Source organism: Pecten maximus, chromosome 13 (assembly GCF_902652985.1).
Source record: "Pecten maximus chromosome 13, xPecMax1.1, whole genome shotgun sequence".
NCBI classification, from domain to species: domain Eukaryota; kingdom Metazoa; phylum Mollusca; class Bivalvia; order Pectinida; family Pectinidae; genus Pecten; species Pecten maximus.
The window spans coordinates 28,505,941-28,522,521 of NC_047027.1; the positions used below are offsets into that span (position 1 = coordinate 28,505,941).

General features: G+C 36.4%; 1 protein-coding gene across 3 annotated transcripts in view; it reads left to right on the top strand.

Annotated features, from left to right (window-relative positions):
* The window catches only part of LOC117340949, a 38,531-nt gene that overhangs the window by 1,960 nt on the left and 19,990 nt on the right, over positions 1-16,581 (top strand). For all 3 annotated transcript variants that reach the window (XM_033902744.1, XM_033902745.1, XM_033902746.1), the window contains exons 3-6: positions 1,085-1,222; positions 3,598-3,631; positions 10,206-10,222; positions 11,112-11,147. In XM_033902744.1, coding sequence (XP_033758635.1) covers positions 1,085-1,222; positions 3,598-3,631; positions 10,206-10,222; positions 11,112-11,147 — 225 coding nt within the window. The remainder of the gene's footprint in view (positions 1-1,084; positions 1,223-3,597; positions 3,632-10,205; positions 10,223-11,111; positions 11,148-16,581) is intronic.

Sequence of the window (16,581 nt, forward strand, 5' to 3'; positions counted from 1 at the left end):
ACATACTGCTGTATTTTTATCAATCGTTTTCAGATCGCGTGTAGCCCGTGGCCCGTCGATTAAATAATTCACGGTTCCGCTATGTGAATGGTTTTCAATGAAGAGTTTATTACAGACATTTTTAGTAATATTAACTGGTATTAAACTTTTGAGATATGAAATTGGTCACAAGAATTTCTAAGGTATATGTATTACTGCAGAAATAATACTTATAATTTAGTTACTACTAATAACAAATTGTTTATTAGATTATAAGAATAGATGACAATACATGTATAGCGATATTCACAACCATATAGCTATTACTGTCCTAATACATGTATACAACTTATTTTGAAAAATATAATTACTATAGCTAATCATTAGAATTATTAAGACATAGTTTATAAGATATTTCATGTTAATGTTTTGAAAATCATAGAACACATAAATATCTCCGGTCTGTGTGCGAGAGAAGATTTACCTTTTTTCTGATACTCAACTAATTACTGAAATAGAGGTTACACAACGAATGGTTGTTGGATATGGAATTTATTTCACACGAGTAAGTTATTTTTTAAAAGTTACAAAAGACACGAGCTTTAGCTTTATTTTTAAAAAAATAACTTACTTGTGTGAAATCAATTCCATATCCAACAATTTTGAGTCGTGTGGCCTGTTTCTACCACAATAATATCGGCTTGAATCAAAGGGAAACGTGGCCAAGTATAATTTCGCGTATGCAAATAGAGTGTGCCGGTGACGTCCGGGACCCGGTGATGTGACGTCATTAGATTATTGATGACGTCAATAACAATTGCAGCTTGGGTCAAAGTTCACCGTGTTAGCCAATCAAAATGCGTACAGGGTTTATACCGCGTGTGGTATAAACAGATTGTTAATCAACAGCTGTAATGATTAACTGATGTTCTGAGAGTTGAATAACACAGGGTATTGAGGGAGAATATTGTTTATCTGATACACTAAGATTTCCTCATTGGAAAGATCCGATATACTTAGCATCTTTCAGCTTTTACATAAGATATGGTATTTCGATATAGTTATACTGACTATAAAGAAGTTAAATAACATTTTTTGCCTTCAGTTTTGCCTGCCCCTGAAGCTTCTCCCCTTGGTCCAATACTGGGAGCAGTCGGTGGATCCGCTACAGCAGTCATTGTCGTGATTGTTGTAGTTGTCATTGTGGTAACAAAGAAACGAAGATCCGGAAAAAACAAAAGAGGTATGATTTTTTTAGTTTAAAATTATCATACAGCTAATAATGACATAAAATTGTATTAAATATCAATAAATCTTATGAGTCAATGCTAAGAGTATGCAATTTTAGTTATGTAACAATAGCTGCACAACATTTAATCGCTAATATTGATGTACCAATCGATAATCACATGTTAGTTACACATATAATCATAGAGACATTGTCATAATCGTTCGAGTTTCGACATGATTCAAAGACTAAAATGTATGCGGTAAATAAAGTTGCACGTTTTTACTCAGCAATTAAGGTTCGCTCTAGGTGGTTTTTAAAATGCTATGATTCTACCAGAATTGTTGCTGACGGGATATAGATTGATATATATGCGTATTTTCTGTGATTAAGGGAGGCTTTAATTCACTTTTAACAAGGATATTTATTTTTTCTTTTGAAAACAATAAGCTAGAATAATCGTTTGTGTTACCAAATTGCTTGATGCACATTATGACAAACGTAATCTTATAAAGATGCAAATTCCTTCTAATTCAATTCCATTATACCAGTAAACTATCATTATATTGTAATCGGTATTCATCAATATGATTGAAAGGAAACAAAGGTAACTGCTTTGAAATGGAATCATCAGTGGAAATAGAGCACCACTTTAATCTTACTGCTTTGTTATAAGCTATTTCTGTTACTAATGTTGCTTTTCATATATATGAATCTCGTCCTTTCACATCATTATTTAATGGTATGGTATCAGCTTAGGTTATCAAACAGATAAATGGTAACCTCTAAACCGTAAATTATACCATACATACGGAAGAGCATTAGGGCCATGTAGCAAAAAAAAAAAATCCATTTTTCGTGTTAATAACTCGAAATTTCGACTAAATAACTCGAAATTTCGAGATAATAACACGAAATTTCGACTTACTAACTCGAAATTTCGAGATAATAACTCGAAATTTCGACTTAATAACTCGAAGTTTCGACTTAATAACTCGAAATTTCGAGATAATAACTCGAAATTTCGAGATAATAACTCGAAATTTCGACTTAATAACTCGCAATTTCGAGATAACTCGAAATTTCGACTTACTAACTCGAAATTTCGACTTAATAACTCGAAATTTCGAGATAATAACTCGAAATTTCGACTTACTTATTCGAAATTTCGAGATAATAACTCGAAATTTCGACTTACTTACTCGAAATTTCGACTGAATAACTCGAAATTTCGACTTAATAACTCGAAATTTCGAGATAATAATTTTAGTTATGGAGATTGGTAATGCACTAGATTTAGTGAAAAAAACATGTTTCTCTTAATGTCACACTACTGTAAATATCATGTTTTTGTCTGACAAATAGGACATGATATTAAGAGGAATGCACTGTATGTTTATGTATATATAGTTGAAAAATATAAATTCAATATGACAACTGTTGTGTTTTGTTAACGTTTTCAGGCCTAACGGCCATCTTCAGGCGATTCATTTATTCAACGTCTAGGTTACCACATTATGACGTGTATATGCAGGTACATCTGTGACCAACTTTCAACTTTTATGAAGTTTAAAGCAGAATTGTTAAATTCATTTAATCAAAGTCTTCGATAGCATCTGTACTTGTAATTCCGTGATTTGTCTAAGACTGAAAACATAGATGAAAGGCCCCTCCTTATAGTCATTATTACCTCCACTATCAATTTACTATAAGCCTTCTTAGTTGTTGGCCCCTTTTAAGTGGCCTCCCACATACATATATACACACAAGAATAGGAAATCAACTTCATCTTCTCTATCAGTTTAGGTCAGGATGATTTATAGCCAATTCGTCTTAATAACCAAAAGTAAAATTAGTTTGCTTTCGTGGGATGCCCCTTTAAGTGAATATGATAGATTGTGTTGAATATACTTATGATTAACATAGAAACACAAATGATGAATAAAGACACTAAATCTAGTGCATTACCAATCTCCATAACTAAAATTATTATCTCGAAATTTCGAGTTAGTAAGTCGAAATTTCGAGTTATTATCTCGAAATTTCGAGTTATTATCTCGAAATTTCGAGTTAGTAAGTCGAAATTTCGAGTTATTAACACGAAAAAATGAATTTATATTTTTTGCTTCATGGCCCTAATGCTCTTCCGTACATACATCATAACTTCCTAAAACTATCTTTATTTTGTTATACACATATTTTTGTATATCAAAGAAAATGATTCAGATTTGTTAAATGTAAAAGTAATTTCATTTATGTTATCTGTTGAAAGACACGTTTTAACTCAATAGATACTTGAGGTTCATTTCGTTGATCAAATACTTTTATTTTCGAAATACAAACGTTCTATGTCTATTGTTTATTCTTGAAATTGATCACGATTTTTTCAGATGACGATATCGAAATGATCCCAGAAGAAATAAGGTAAGATTAAGCTTGTATACAACAAAACACTTTCAATACCCTTGTCACAGACTCGACATATCGTATGAATTGTGATTGCTATCTTTCCTTTGACTGATGTCTTGTTAATGACTATCGAGTAGATTTGTCTTTTATTTGCGAATGTGCTAAAATCTTAATGCTCTCTTGTACCAAAGCAAGACTAACGCAAGGTGTCATATAAAAGCACTCATTTGGAATCATGATCATTTATTAGAGGAAAGGGGATGTCATCATGAGGGTTTCCGAGTCTTTGGGAGCTAATAATTCTACAAAGAAGGATTATATCGACCTGTCGTACCCCAAGGAGTTGAATGAATTCACTGTTACTCTCGTTCCAGTTGGGCAATAAATATGTATGCAATGTTGATGTTAACTTCATGCAAGTAATTGAAGACGTAATTGGAATTTCTCTATCTTAACCGATTAGGTAAAAACAAGCTCACGTCGTTAACGGCGTGGATACACCTTTCAAGAGAGGATATCTAACAGTGTCTTCAGTCAAACCAGATATATTTCACGAGTTTGGCTAATATTTTTATATTTTTCACTAGTGCCTTGCATATTATATGACGGAGAGCTACATGCAAATCTAAAATTTCCCCACTGACGTTTGCAAGCAGTGTTCTGAGGTTTGGTCAGATAAGAAAAAGTGATATTTTTCACGTGTGAACAAACAGCACAAGCTCTAATAGATGATCTATCTAACATAGGTGAATGGACAGAATTTTGGGACATTAAATTTAATTCTAACAAAACCAAATAAGAATATTTCTCAATGAAACATGAAGATATATACATATTTTCATCACAGAACAATTACGACAGAAAATTCGAATCTTTACATTCGGACCACTAACACATAGTGCATCCGATACATTGTGCTAATTATTTGATTTATCATTTATTCTACCACATTTGCTATGCAACGCCAGTTTTGATTGGTTTAAAATCGTGTATGATTTGCCAGTAATCCACTCTCTTGTCAATAATACACGCTCGTGAGTCACGGCTGTTACAATCTTTACCCTCCAAAATCGTACATTTGTAAACAGACATGGCGGCGCCAAAACGTTTGAAAGTCGGAGACCGTGTATTTTACAACGGATAAATTTGCCAGATTGTTGATTTCTATGAACCAAGAGCAGACTTTGCTTAGCAATATGTTGTAAGGTCAATTTACTTTTGGAGAGCATTTCTACATGAATTTCTGGCCGACATCCCCGAAAGTTCTCGTAACGTTGCCGTCAACTGGCTTGGGATTGACGGGATTGAATATTCATTAGCACGCGCGCCTTATCGTTTCTTGTGAATTGCAACAGCCATGTAGCAGCACATTTCCCGGGGTTTCTTTGCCGGTTTTTCTATTAGGAAGAGGTAGATCTCAGTACTTAACAGTACATGGTAGAATAGAAATAATCAACTTTGACTCATGTATTGTTGCAGGATATACAACTCGGACTCGGATATTTTGCAATTTTAATCAATAACTCAGGCCTGCGGCCTTCGTTATTAATTTAATTGCAAAATATCCTGGTCATCGATGTATATCCTACAACAATACACGAATCATCGTTAATTATTTCTTAAGTAAGACATAGAAGACAACTTTATGACTCGTGCCCTGACCGGGCCTCGAACTCGCTATATACAGCACCCTATCGTCAAGTCTGAAATTTCCACAGCTTATATCGCTGCGCCACATCAGTGTTCTTAAAAATAATGTTTCAATGTGGGCAGTGATGGTCTGCCCGATACCCTGACATGACCATAGTGTCAATGTATATATATCAAGAACAAAAATCGTGTCCATGTAGAGTTGGATATATGAAAAAAAAACAAAAAAACAAACAAACAAAAACAACAAAAAACAAACAAACAAACTTAACGACAAACTTTCTAGCGCTTTCACAGCTATTGAGGTTCTTCAGAAAAGTTTATTTGTTAAAGGTTAATTTGATTACGTCACAAATAACGTGATATCACAATGTACATTCGTTCACAAAACATGTTTATAAAGTTGCGCCATATTTACGAAAGTCTATTGAGACAAAGTTTTAATATTTTCATTAGCTAGTCCACTATCTTTTTCTCCAATAAAAAGTATCAGATGAATATAGTTGATATAAAGGTACTACATTGAATTGGACACCATCACAGTCATGGATATGCTTATTGACCTATAAATTACTTAATGAGTAAATCTGTTTGCATAATGTTATAGTCTGTTATAGTCTGGCACACAGGTACATGTGTTTTAATGAGTAGTTTGTATTGAGCTATTCTAGGGCATGCCGTAAAAGAGCTACATGTCTAAATGATATTTCCATATAATTCAATGTATGTTGCAATGTTGTTATACGCTGCAGCAGTTGTTGATAGTCATAAATAGTAAAATGTACGTTTAAACAATATTTATTGATACGATTGCAAATGTCTTAATCCTATCTTTGATAAATGTTCGTGATGGACACAATGCAAAATAACGAATGGACCCAGGTCTATTTCAAAGTTTAGCCTCGCTGGAAGAGAATATCATAGGCCTATACGTGTCTTGATCATACAAACCAGTGCGTTTTCCTGTACATTAATGAACGCTAACTAGTTTTCCATCTAAGAAACTACAGCTCTATACATTGGTGTTGTCTGACGCACTCTCTGTGTAGACCTCTCTTACATAGAATACACGCGGTTCGACTGCGACGTCTTATACCTCCACGGGCACGGTTTGAGCAAACGCAACAGTCTTTTTCTTTCCGCCGCGGGAGGATATCAACGCGGTAAATGTATATAGGGTATATTGGGGTTATAAACGTACATATATATGGGGTATATTGGGGTTCTAAACGTACATCTATATAGGGTATATTAGGGTTATAAACGTGCATGTATATAGGGTATATTAGGGTTATAAACGTACATGTATATAGGGTATATTGTGGTTATAAACGTACATATATATCGGGTATATTAGGGTTATAAACGTACATGTATATAGGGTATATTGTGGTTATAAACGTCCATGTATACAGGGTATATTGGGGTTATAAACGTACATGTATATAGGGTATATTGGGGTTATAAACGCCCGTGTATATAGGGTATATTGGGGTTATAAACGTACATGTATATAGGGTATATTGGGGTTATAAACGTACATGTATATAGGGTATATTGGGGTTATAAACGTACATGTATATAGGGTATATTGGGGTTATAAACGTACATGTATACAGGGTATATTGTGGTTATAAACGTACATGTATATAGGGTATATTGGGGTTATAAACGTACAGGTATATGTATATTGGGGTTATAAACGTACATGTATATAGGGTATATTGGGGTTATAAACGTACAGGTATATGTATATTGGGGTTATAAACGTACAGGTATATGTATATTGGGGTTATAAACGTACAGGTATATGTATATTGGGGTTATAAACGTACATGTATATAGGGTATATTGGGGTTATAAACGTACATGTATATAGGGTATATTGGGGTTATAAACGTACAGGTATATGTATATTGGGGTTATAAACGTACATGTATATAGGGTATATTGGGGTTATAAACGTACATGTATATATGGTATATTGGGGTTATAAACGTACATGTATATAGGGTATATTGGGGTTATAAACGTACATGTATATAGGGTATATTGGGGTTATAAACGTACATGTATATAGGGTATATTGGGGGTTATAAACGTACATGTATATAGGGTATATTGGGGTTATAAACGTCCGTGTATATAGGGTATATTGGGGTTATAAACGTACATGTATATAGGGTATATTGGGGTTATAAACGTATATATATATATAGGGTATATTGGGGTTATAAACGTACATGTATATAGGGTATATTGGGGTTATAAACGTCCGTGTATATAGGGTATATTGGGGTTATAAACGTACATGTATATAGGGTATATTGTGGTTATAAACGTACATGTATATAGGGTATATTGGGGTTATAAACGTACATGTATACAGGGTATATTGTGGTTATAAACGTACATGTATATAGGGTATATTGGGGTTATAAACGTACAGGTATATGTATATTGGGGTTATAAACGTACATGTACATAGGGTATAAAGGTTAGATACACCCATAAGTGAAAACAGGATAATTGATTGAAAAACGTTTTCAATATATAGTAAAAAGAATTTCGCGAACTCAATTAAATTCTGTTACTGCACCCTTATCATTTTGCTTATTTACCTGTTCGTTTGGCGAACGATTTACTTCATTAAACATTCTGGAAAAAGCAGTAAAAAATATACAATTGGTCTGGCATCCCTTGGAGGCATGTTCGGAAACCGTGGGTTCTCGGTGAATCGTCTATTTTTTCGTATTTCCCGAGGAAAAACACGCAACCACATACTGACGCCGTCAATATCCGACGTCCAAAGATTGATATGACGTCATATTACGTCAATGGTTTCGTCACGCCAATGACGTCATAACTCCGTGTATTTATGAACATGTGTGTGTAATCAACGCAATTCTTATTTACGTTCTCTTCATTGCGATATTTCTCGATTGTCGATTTTTATTCACATCGGCCCAAATCGGCCTTTGGCAGTCAGGCTACATGTATAATCGGCCCAAATCGGCCTTTGGCAGTCAAAGCATGCTGAGATCGGCCCAAATCGGCCCGTTGGCAGTGAAATGGTTAAGCGCGGCCGACAGAGCCTTGAGGATAACCCCCCGTCCTGGAATGCCTGTCAATGTTGCAACCCCAGAATTGGTCAATAAAGTTCATGATATTGTTATAACTGAAAGACGAGTCACAAATAGATATATAGCCAGTAAAGTGGACATTTCACAGGAAAGAGTACATTCCATTCTGACTGAGGATCCTGCAATGGGAAAGCTTTCGGACCGACTGCCAGTTGATCAGAAGCACATTATTGCGTATCAATCTTTTTTTTTTTTTTTTTTAGAAAGATCCTGTTTTCTGAAGAGATTTGTCATTATGGATTAAAAATGGATCCATCATTTTACCCTAGAGGCCAAACAACAATCGAAACAATGGAAGAACCCTGGCTCTCATTGCCAAAGAAGGAACAGGCTGTTCCATCAGCTGGGGAGGTTATGACCTCGGATTTCTGGGATGCAGATGGTATTCTGCTGATAGATTATCTCATCTCCAAATGGGACAAACAATCAATTGCACATACTATGCTTCACTTCTGAGGCAGTTACGGGAAAATATTAAACTTAAGCGCCGCGGAAAGTTTACTAAAGGTGTGCTATTCCTTCAGGACAATGCTCCTGTTCACAAGTCTGTCATTGCCATGACTACCATTCACGATTTTGGCTTTAGATTGATTGAGCATCCACCATATTAACTTGATCTCGCTCCGTCAGACTTTCGTCTATTTCCAAAACTGAATAAATCTATTTTAGTCTCACACTTTTAGTTCGATGATGCCTCATACATACAGTGGATGACTTGCCGAACAGCCAGGAAAGGGGGTTCTATAAAAGTCGCATTGAGGCCCTTAAACACCGCTGACACAAGTGTATAGATACTGAAATGGATTATGTTGAAATATAACACAATATGTCCGGCAAAATTCAAATCCTTCAATATTTGGCTAACAACATATCAATCAGCAAAATGTATATCAAATAATCACACAATGTATCATATGCACTATGTGTTGGTGATCCGAAGATAAAGATGTGAATTTACTGTCGTAGTTGTACTGTAAGGGATATTTGTAGCATGTGTACAATTCCCATCCATGTATGTAAATACATTGCGATCCAGGTATTTATATTATCTAATAGACGACTTCCACTATGATCATGTCAGGAAATCGGGCCGACCATCATTGAAACGTTCTTAATAAGAATGCCGATGTGGCGCAGCGGTATAAGCTGCGGGTATTTCTAGCTAGGCGATTGGGTGCCGTAGATCGTGAGTTCGTGGCCCGGTCAGGGCACGAGTCATAAAATTATGTTCCTTCGTCAATTGTGTTGGTATATTATGTATCAAATAATTAGCATAATGTATCATGTGCATTATGTGTTGGTGATCCGAAGATAAAGATTTGAATTATTTCCTGTTGCAGTTGTACTGTGAGGAATATTTATAATATGTGTATATTTTCGCATCCTTGTATTCGAGGTCCGGTCAGTGCCAGAGTTAAACAAATGTATCCCTTCGTCATTTAATTTACTGTATTTGATATGTAATCATTTACACACTTTTCATTTGAGCTATATGTTGTTGATTCGAAGGTAAAATATTTTAGGTTACTTTATTTGTTGACTACGTGTAATATGTGTACAATTTGCATATAATCATATACTTAATTATCCAGGTATATACATCCATATACGTCACTATGTTGATATCAGCCATCGGACCGGATCACTGTCATCAAATTGTCTCCCTTCGTCGTTTGTGTTGCTATGTTATATATGCACAACATCCTTTGTGTTTTTTCTTTCTGTGTTCACTATATAGTCAGTGGCTACCGATATAACATTTAACATCTAACTTCATTATGTTTGTTTTGTTGCAGTCCTGGTGGAAGTTCAGGTAATTAAATATTTATTCAATTCGATTCTTCGAAATATGAATGAATTATGTTTTAAAAGCTAATATCCTAAGCCGCTGTACATTTAGATACTTCGATTACATATAATTTTGCTGTTATTTACTAATATCTGGTGTTATAAAATTTGGCTTTGTAATGTTGACATTTGTGCTTTCCAATAAGATCTATCCATTAACCTCCATCTAATATCCTATTGTAACGTCTCAATGAAGTGCAATCTCAAAATTTCATGTCTGACACTATATATATTGTCATGGAACGTCTGCTTGTCTTTTCTTTAACAAACATGATTATATCAATGCTTACCTTCTAGTCCCCTAACGATGAACGAGTAGGGGTACTATAGTTTTATGTTCATCTGTTTGTCAATGTCAGTATTACTACGTTAAGAAATTTTCATTTCTTTTAAAATGATACCTGTAGAAATACTACTATTACAATTTCTTGTATTATTACATAAAAATCAGTGAAAGCTTATTGCATTATTTTCATTTTCCAAATAAGCATAAAAAATATTAGCAAGTACAATGGGTAGTAGGGGCCAGCAGGTACTGCTTTAGCAGTGTTCAGCATGTTTGTTCATTTAAGTTATTATAAATATAAAATATTATCACGTTCCAAAACGATAAAGAAGCGATCGAATACAATAATCTTTCGGTTTAATACATTGATATTGCCTTCAAGATTAAAAAACAATATGTTAATTACTACTTAAAATTCAAATAAGATCTAACATACGTCAAACATGTTGGGTGATAACCGGCAACATGACCATTAATATTAAGAAGTTATTGTAGTATGTGCTTAATTCTACTAAATCACATTATCACAATTTCCTTATAATGATAATAAAAACAATATCTATTTCAGACGGACTGAAACGTAACATATTGTATGAGTCATCTGGTAAGTGGTTTATATATATATATATATATATATATATAAAACAACGTTCAATTATATGTATATAATTACCGATTTCATCTGTTTAGTAGTATCAGTGCAAACGCTATAATAGAAGTATTATGCATTTTGAGAAGAACTTAAACAGAGTAATAGTTACGATTAAATTATATCATACTTATTGGTATTTAAATGCACTTTATAAGGTTGCCCTTTCAGAAAAGAATCATAACCCTGACTACCCAACAAATACTTACTGATCAGATTTCAGTAAAGCGGTCAATATATAAATTTCAGCCTTTTAAAATCAGGAAATGACGACCGCGGTACCGCGATAAACTTAGATATAAATTCTCATCAAAACTGGAGAGTGCTTAATTTCAAGCACCAGACCACATCAACATACTAAATTCCACCAAGCAAGATGGAACGATAAGTAACTTGAGGTCAATGATAACCCTGAATTTGCCGGCCATTTTGACAAGAAAAAAAAAAAAAAAAAAAGCAAAATCTGCAGTTTTGTACGAAAAAGAACGTTGTCACATTAGTTTTCCCTATTATTTTTGTTTGTTTTTTTGTTCAATAGAACAATACTTAAATTATTTGTAATGAGCCAGAGTCCGTGTCAGCCATCCTGGATAAATGACCAAGAAATCGAACTCTGTACAACTAAATATCACACTGATAATGTATAAATCTCCTCTTGAAAGTTTTTGAGATTGTACCAAGACAGCAGCATAATAATGATAAAAAAATTGATGGGAAAGAAACAGATTATATATATGTATATTAAATTAAGAGCTATTGTAGGAGGTCCTCGCCATGTCACTCGGCGTTTGAGTCATTTTTAGCTCACCTGCCCGAAGGGCAAGTGAGCTTATGCCGTGGCGCGACGTCCGTCGTCCGTCCGTCGTCCGTCCGGCCGTCCGTCCGGCGTCAACTTTTCCATTCAAGCAACTTCTTCTCAATAACCAAAAGGCCCAGAGACCTAATATTGGGCCTGTAGCATGCTGGGGTGAAGGGCTACCAAGTTTGTTCAAATGAATAACGTTGACCTTCATTCAAGGTCACAGGGGTCAAAAAGGCTAAAATCTTTAAACGACTTCTTCTCAATAACCAAGAGTCCCAGGGAGTTGATATTAGGTCTGTAGCATGCTGGGGTGAAGGGCTACCAAGTTTGTTCAAATGAATGACCTTGACTTTCATTCAAGGTCACAGGGGTCAAATATGCTAAAAAAAATTAAACGACTTCTTCTAAATAGCCAAAAGACCCAGGGACTTGATATTGGGTCTGAAGCATGCTGGGGTGAAGGGCTACCAAGTTTGTTCAAATGAATGACCTTGACCTTCATTCAAGGTCACAGGAGTCAAAAAGGCTGAAATCTTTAAACGACTTCTTCTCAATAACCAACAGATCCAGAGACCTAATATTTGGCCTGCAGCATGCTAGGGTGAAGGGCTCCCAAGTTTGTTCAAATGAATGACCTTGACCTTCATTCAAGGTCACAGGAGTCAAAAAGGCTAAAATCTTTGAACGACTTCTTCTCAATAACCAAGAGGCCCAGGGAGCTGATATTTGGCCTGTAGCATGCTGGGGTGAAGGGCTACCAAGTTTGTTCAAATGAATGACCTTGACCTTCATTCAAGGTCACAGGAGTCAAAAAGGCTAAAATCTTTAAACGACTTCTTCTCAATAACCAACAGATCCAGAGACCTAATATTTGGCCTGCAGCATGCTAGGGTGAAGGGCTCCCAAGTTTGTTCAAATGAATGACCTTGACCTTCATTCAAGGTCACAGGAGTCAAAAAGGCTAAAATCTTTGAACGACTTCTTCTCAATAACCAAGAGGCCCAGGGAGCTGATATTTGGCCTGTAGCATGCTGGGGTGAAGGGCTACCAAGTTTGTTCAAATGAATGACCTTGACCTTCATTCAAGGTCACAGGAGTCAAAAAGGCTAAAATCTTTAAACGACTTCTTCTCAATAACCAACACATCCAGAGACCTAATATTTGGCCTGCAGCATGCTAGGGTGAAGGGCTCCTAAGTTTGTTCAAATGAATGACCTTGACCTTCATTCAAGGTCACAGGAGTCAAAAAGGCTAAAATCTTTAAATGACTTCTTCTCAATAACCAAGAGGCCCAGGGAGTTGATATTGGGTCTGTAGCATGCTGGGTAAAGGGCTACCAAGTTTGTTGAAGTGAATGACCTTGACCTTCATTCAAGGTCACAGGAGTCAAAAAGGCTAAAATCTTTAAACAACTTCTTCTCAATAACCAAGAGTCCCAGAGACCTAATATTTGGCCTGTAGCATGCTGGGGTGAAGGGCTCCCAAGTTTGTTCAAATGAATGACCTTGATCTTCATTCAAGGTCACAGGAGTCAAAAAGGCTTAAATCTTTAAACGACTTCTTCTCAATAACCAAGAGGCCCAGGGAGTTGATATTGGGTCTGTAGCATGCTGGGGTAAAGGGCTACCAAGTTTGTTCAAATGAATGACCTTGATTTTTATTCAAGGTCACAGGAGTCAAAAAGGCTAAAATCTTTAAACAAATTCTTCTCAATAACCAACAGTCCCAGGGAGTTGATATTGGGTCTGTAGCATGCTTGGGTGAAGGGCTACCTAGTTTGTTCAAATGAATGACCTTGACCTTCATTCAATGTCACAGGGACCAAACAGGCTAAAATCTTTAAACGACTTCTTCTCAATAACCAAGAGTCCCAGGGAGTTGATATTGGGTTGTAGCATACTGCGGTAAAGGGCTACCAAATTTGTTCAAATGAATGACCTTGACCTTCATTCAAGGTCACAGGAGTCAAAAAGGCTAAAATATTTAAACGACTTCTTCTCAATAACCAACAGTCCCAGAGACCTAATATTTGGCCTGTAGCATGCTTGGGTAAAGGGCTACCAAGTTTGTTCAAATGAATGACCTTGACCTTCATTCAAGGTCACTGGAGTCAAAAAGGCTAACATTTTAAAACGACTTCTTCTCAATAACCAAGAGTCCCAGGGAGTTTATATTGGGTCTGTAGCATGCTGCGGTAAAGGGTTACCAAGTTTGTACAATTGAATGACCTTGACCTTCATTCAAGGTCACAGCGGTCAAAAAGGCTAAAAATTTTAACAACTTCTTCTCAATTACCAACAGTCCCAGAGACCTAATATTTGGCCTGTAGCATGCTGGGGTAAAGGGCTACCAAGTTTCTTCAAATGAATGACCTTGATCTTCATTCAAGGTCACAGGAGTCAAAAAGGCTAAAATCTTTAAACGACTTCTTCTCAATAACCAACAGATCCAGAGACCTAATATTTGGCCTGTAGCATGCTAGGGGTGAAGGGCTCCCAAGTTTGTTCAAATGAATGACCTTGACCTTCATTCAAGGTCACAGGAGTCAAAAAGGCTAAAATCTTTGAACGACTTCTTCTCAATAACCAAGAGGCCCAGGGAGCTGATATTTGGCCTGTAGCATGCTGGGGTGAAGGGCTACCAAGTTTGTTACAAATGAATGACCTTGACCTTCATTCAAGGTCACAGGAGTCAAAAAGGCTAAAATCTTTAAACGACTTCTTCTCAATAACCAAGAGGCCCAGGAGACCTAATATTTGGCCTGCAGCATGCTAGGGTGAAGGGCTCCTAAGTTTGTTCAAATGAATGACCTTGACCTTCATTCAAGGTCACAGGAGTCAAAAAGGCTGAAATCTTTAAACGACTTCATCTCAATAACCAACAGATCCAGAGACCTAATATTTGGCCTGCAGCATGCTAGGGTGAAGGGCTCCCAAGTTTGTTCAAATGAATGACCTTGACCTTCATTCAAGGTCACAGGAGTCAAAAAGGCTAAAATCTTTGAACGACTTCTTCTCAATAACCAAGAGGCCCAGGGAGCTGATATTTGGCCTGTAGCATGCTGGGGTGAAGGGCTACCAAGTTTGTTCAAATGAATGACCTTGACCTTCATTCAAGGTCACAGGAGTCAAAAAGGCTAAATCTTTAAACGACTTCTTCTCAATAACCAACAGATCCAGAGACCTAATATTTGGCCTGCAGCATGCTAGGGTGAAGGGCTCCCAAGTTTGTTCAAATGAATGACCTTGACCTTCATTCAAGGTCACAGGAGTCAAAAAGGCTAAAATCTTTGAACGACTTCTTCTCAATAACCAAGAGGCCCAGGGAGCTGATATTTGGCCTGTAGCATGCTGGGGTGAAGGGCTACCAAGTTTGTTCAAATGAATGACCTTGACCTTCATTCAAGGTCACAGGAGTCAAAAAGGCTAAAATCTTTAAACGACTTCTTCTCAATAACCAACACATCCAGAGACCTAATATTTGGCCTGCAGCATGCTAGGGTGAAGGGCTCCTAAGTTTGTTCAAATGAATGACCTTGACCTTCATTCAAGGTCACAGGAGTCAAAAAGGCTAAAATCTTTAAATGACTTCTTCTCAATAACCAAGAGGCCCAGGGACTTGATATTGGGTCTGTAGCATGCTGGGTAAAGGGCTACCAAGTTTGTTGAAATGAATGACCTTGACCTTCATTCATGGTCACAGGAGTCAAAAAGGCTAAAATCTTTAAACGACTTCTTCTCAATAACCAAGAGTCCCAGAGACCTAATATTTGGCCTGTAGCATGCTGGGGTGAAGGGCTCCAAAGTTTGTTCAAATGAATGACCTTGATCTTCATTCAAGGTCACAGGAGTCAAAAAGGCTTAAATCTTTAAACGACTTCTTCTCAATAACCAAGAGGCCCAGGGAGTTGATATTGGTCTGTAGCATGCTGGGGTAAAGGGCTACCAAGTTTGTTCAAATGAATGACCTTGATTTTTATTCAAGGTCACAGGAGTCAAAAAGGCTAAAATCTTTAAACAAATTCTTCTCAATAACCAACAGTCCCAGGGAGTTGATATTAGGTCTGTAGCATGCTTGGGTGAAGGGCTACCTAGTTTGTTCAAATGAATGACCTTGACCTTCATTCAATGTCACAGGGACCAAACAGGCTAAAATCTTTAAACGACTTCTTCTCAATAACCAAGAGTCCCAGGGAGTTGATATTGGGTTTGTAGCATACTGCGGTAAAGGGCTACCAAATTTGTTCAAATGAATGACCTTGACCTTCATTCAAGGTCACAGGAGTCAAAAAGGCTAAAATATTTAAACGACTTCTTCTCAATAACCAACAGTCCCAGAGACCTAATATTTGGCCTGTAGCATGCTTGGGTAAAGGGCTACCAAGTTTGTTCAAATGAATGACCTTGACCTTCATTCAAGGTCACAGGAGTCAAAAAGGCTAAATCTTTAAACGACTTCTTCTCAATAACCAAGAGTCCCAGAGACCTAATATTTGGCCTGTAGCATGCTGGGGTGAAGGGCTCCCAAGTTTGTTCAAATGAATGACCTTGATCTTCATTCAAGGTCACAGGAGTCAAAAAGGCTAAA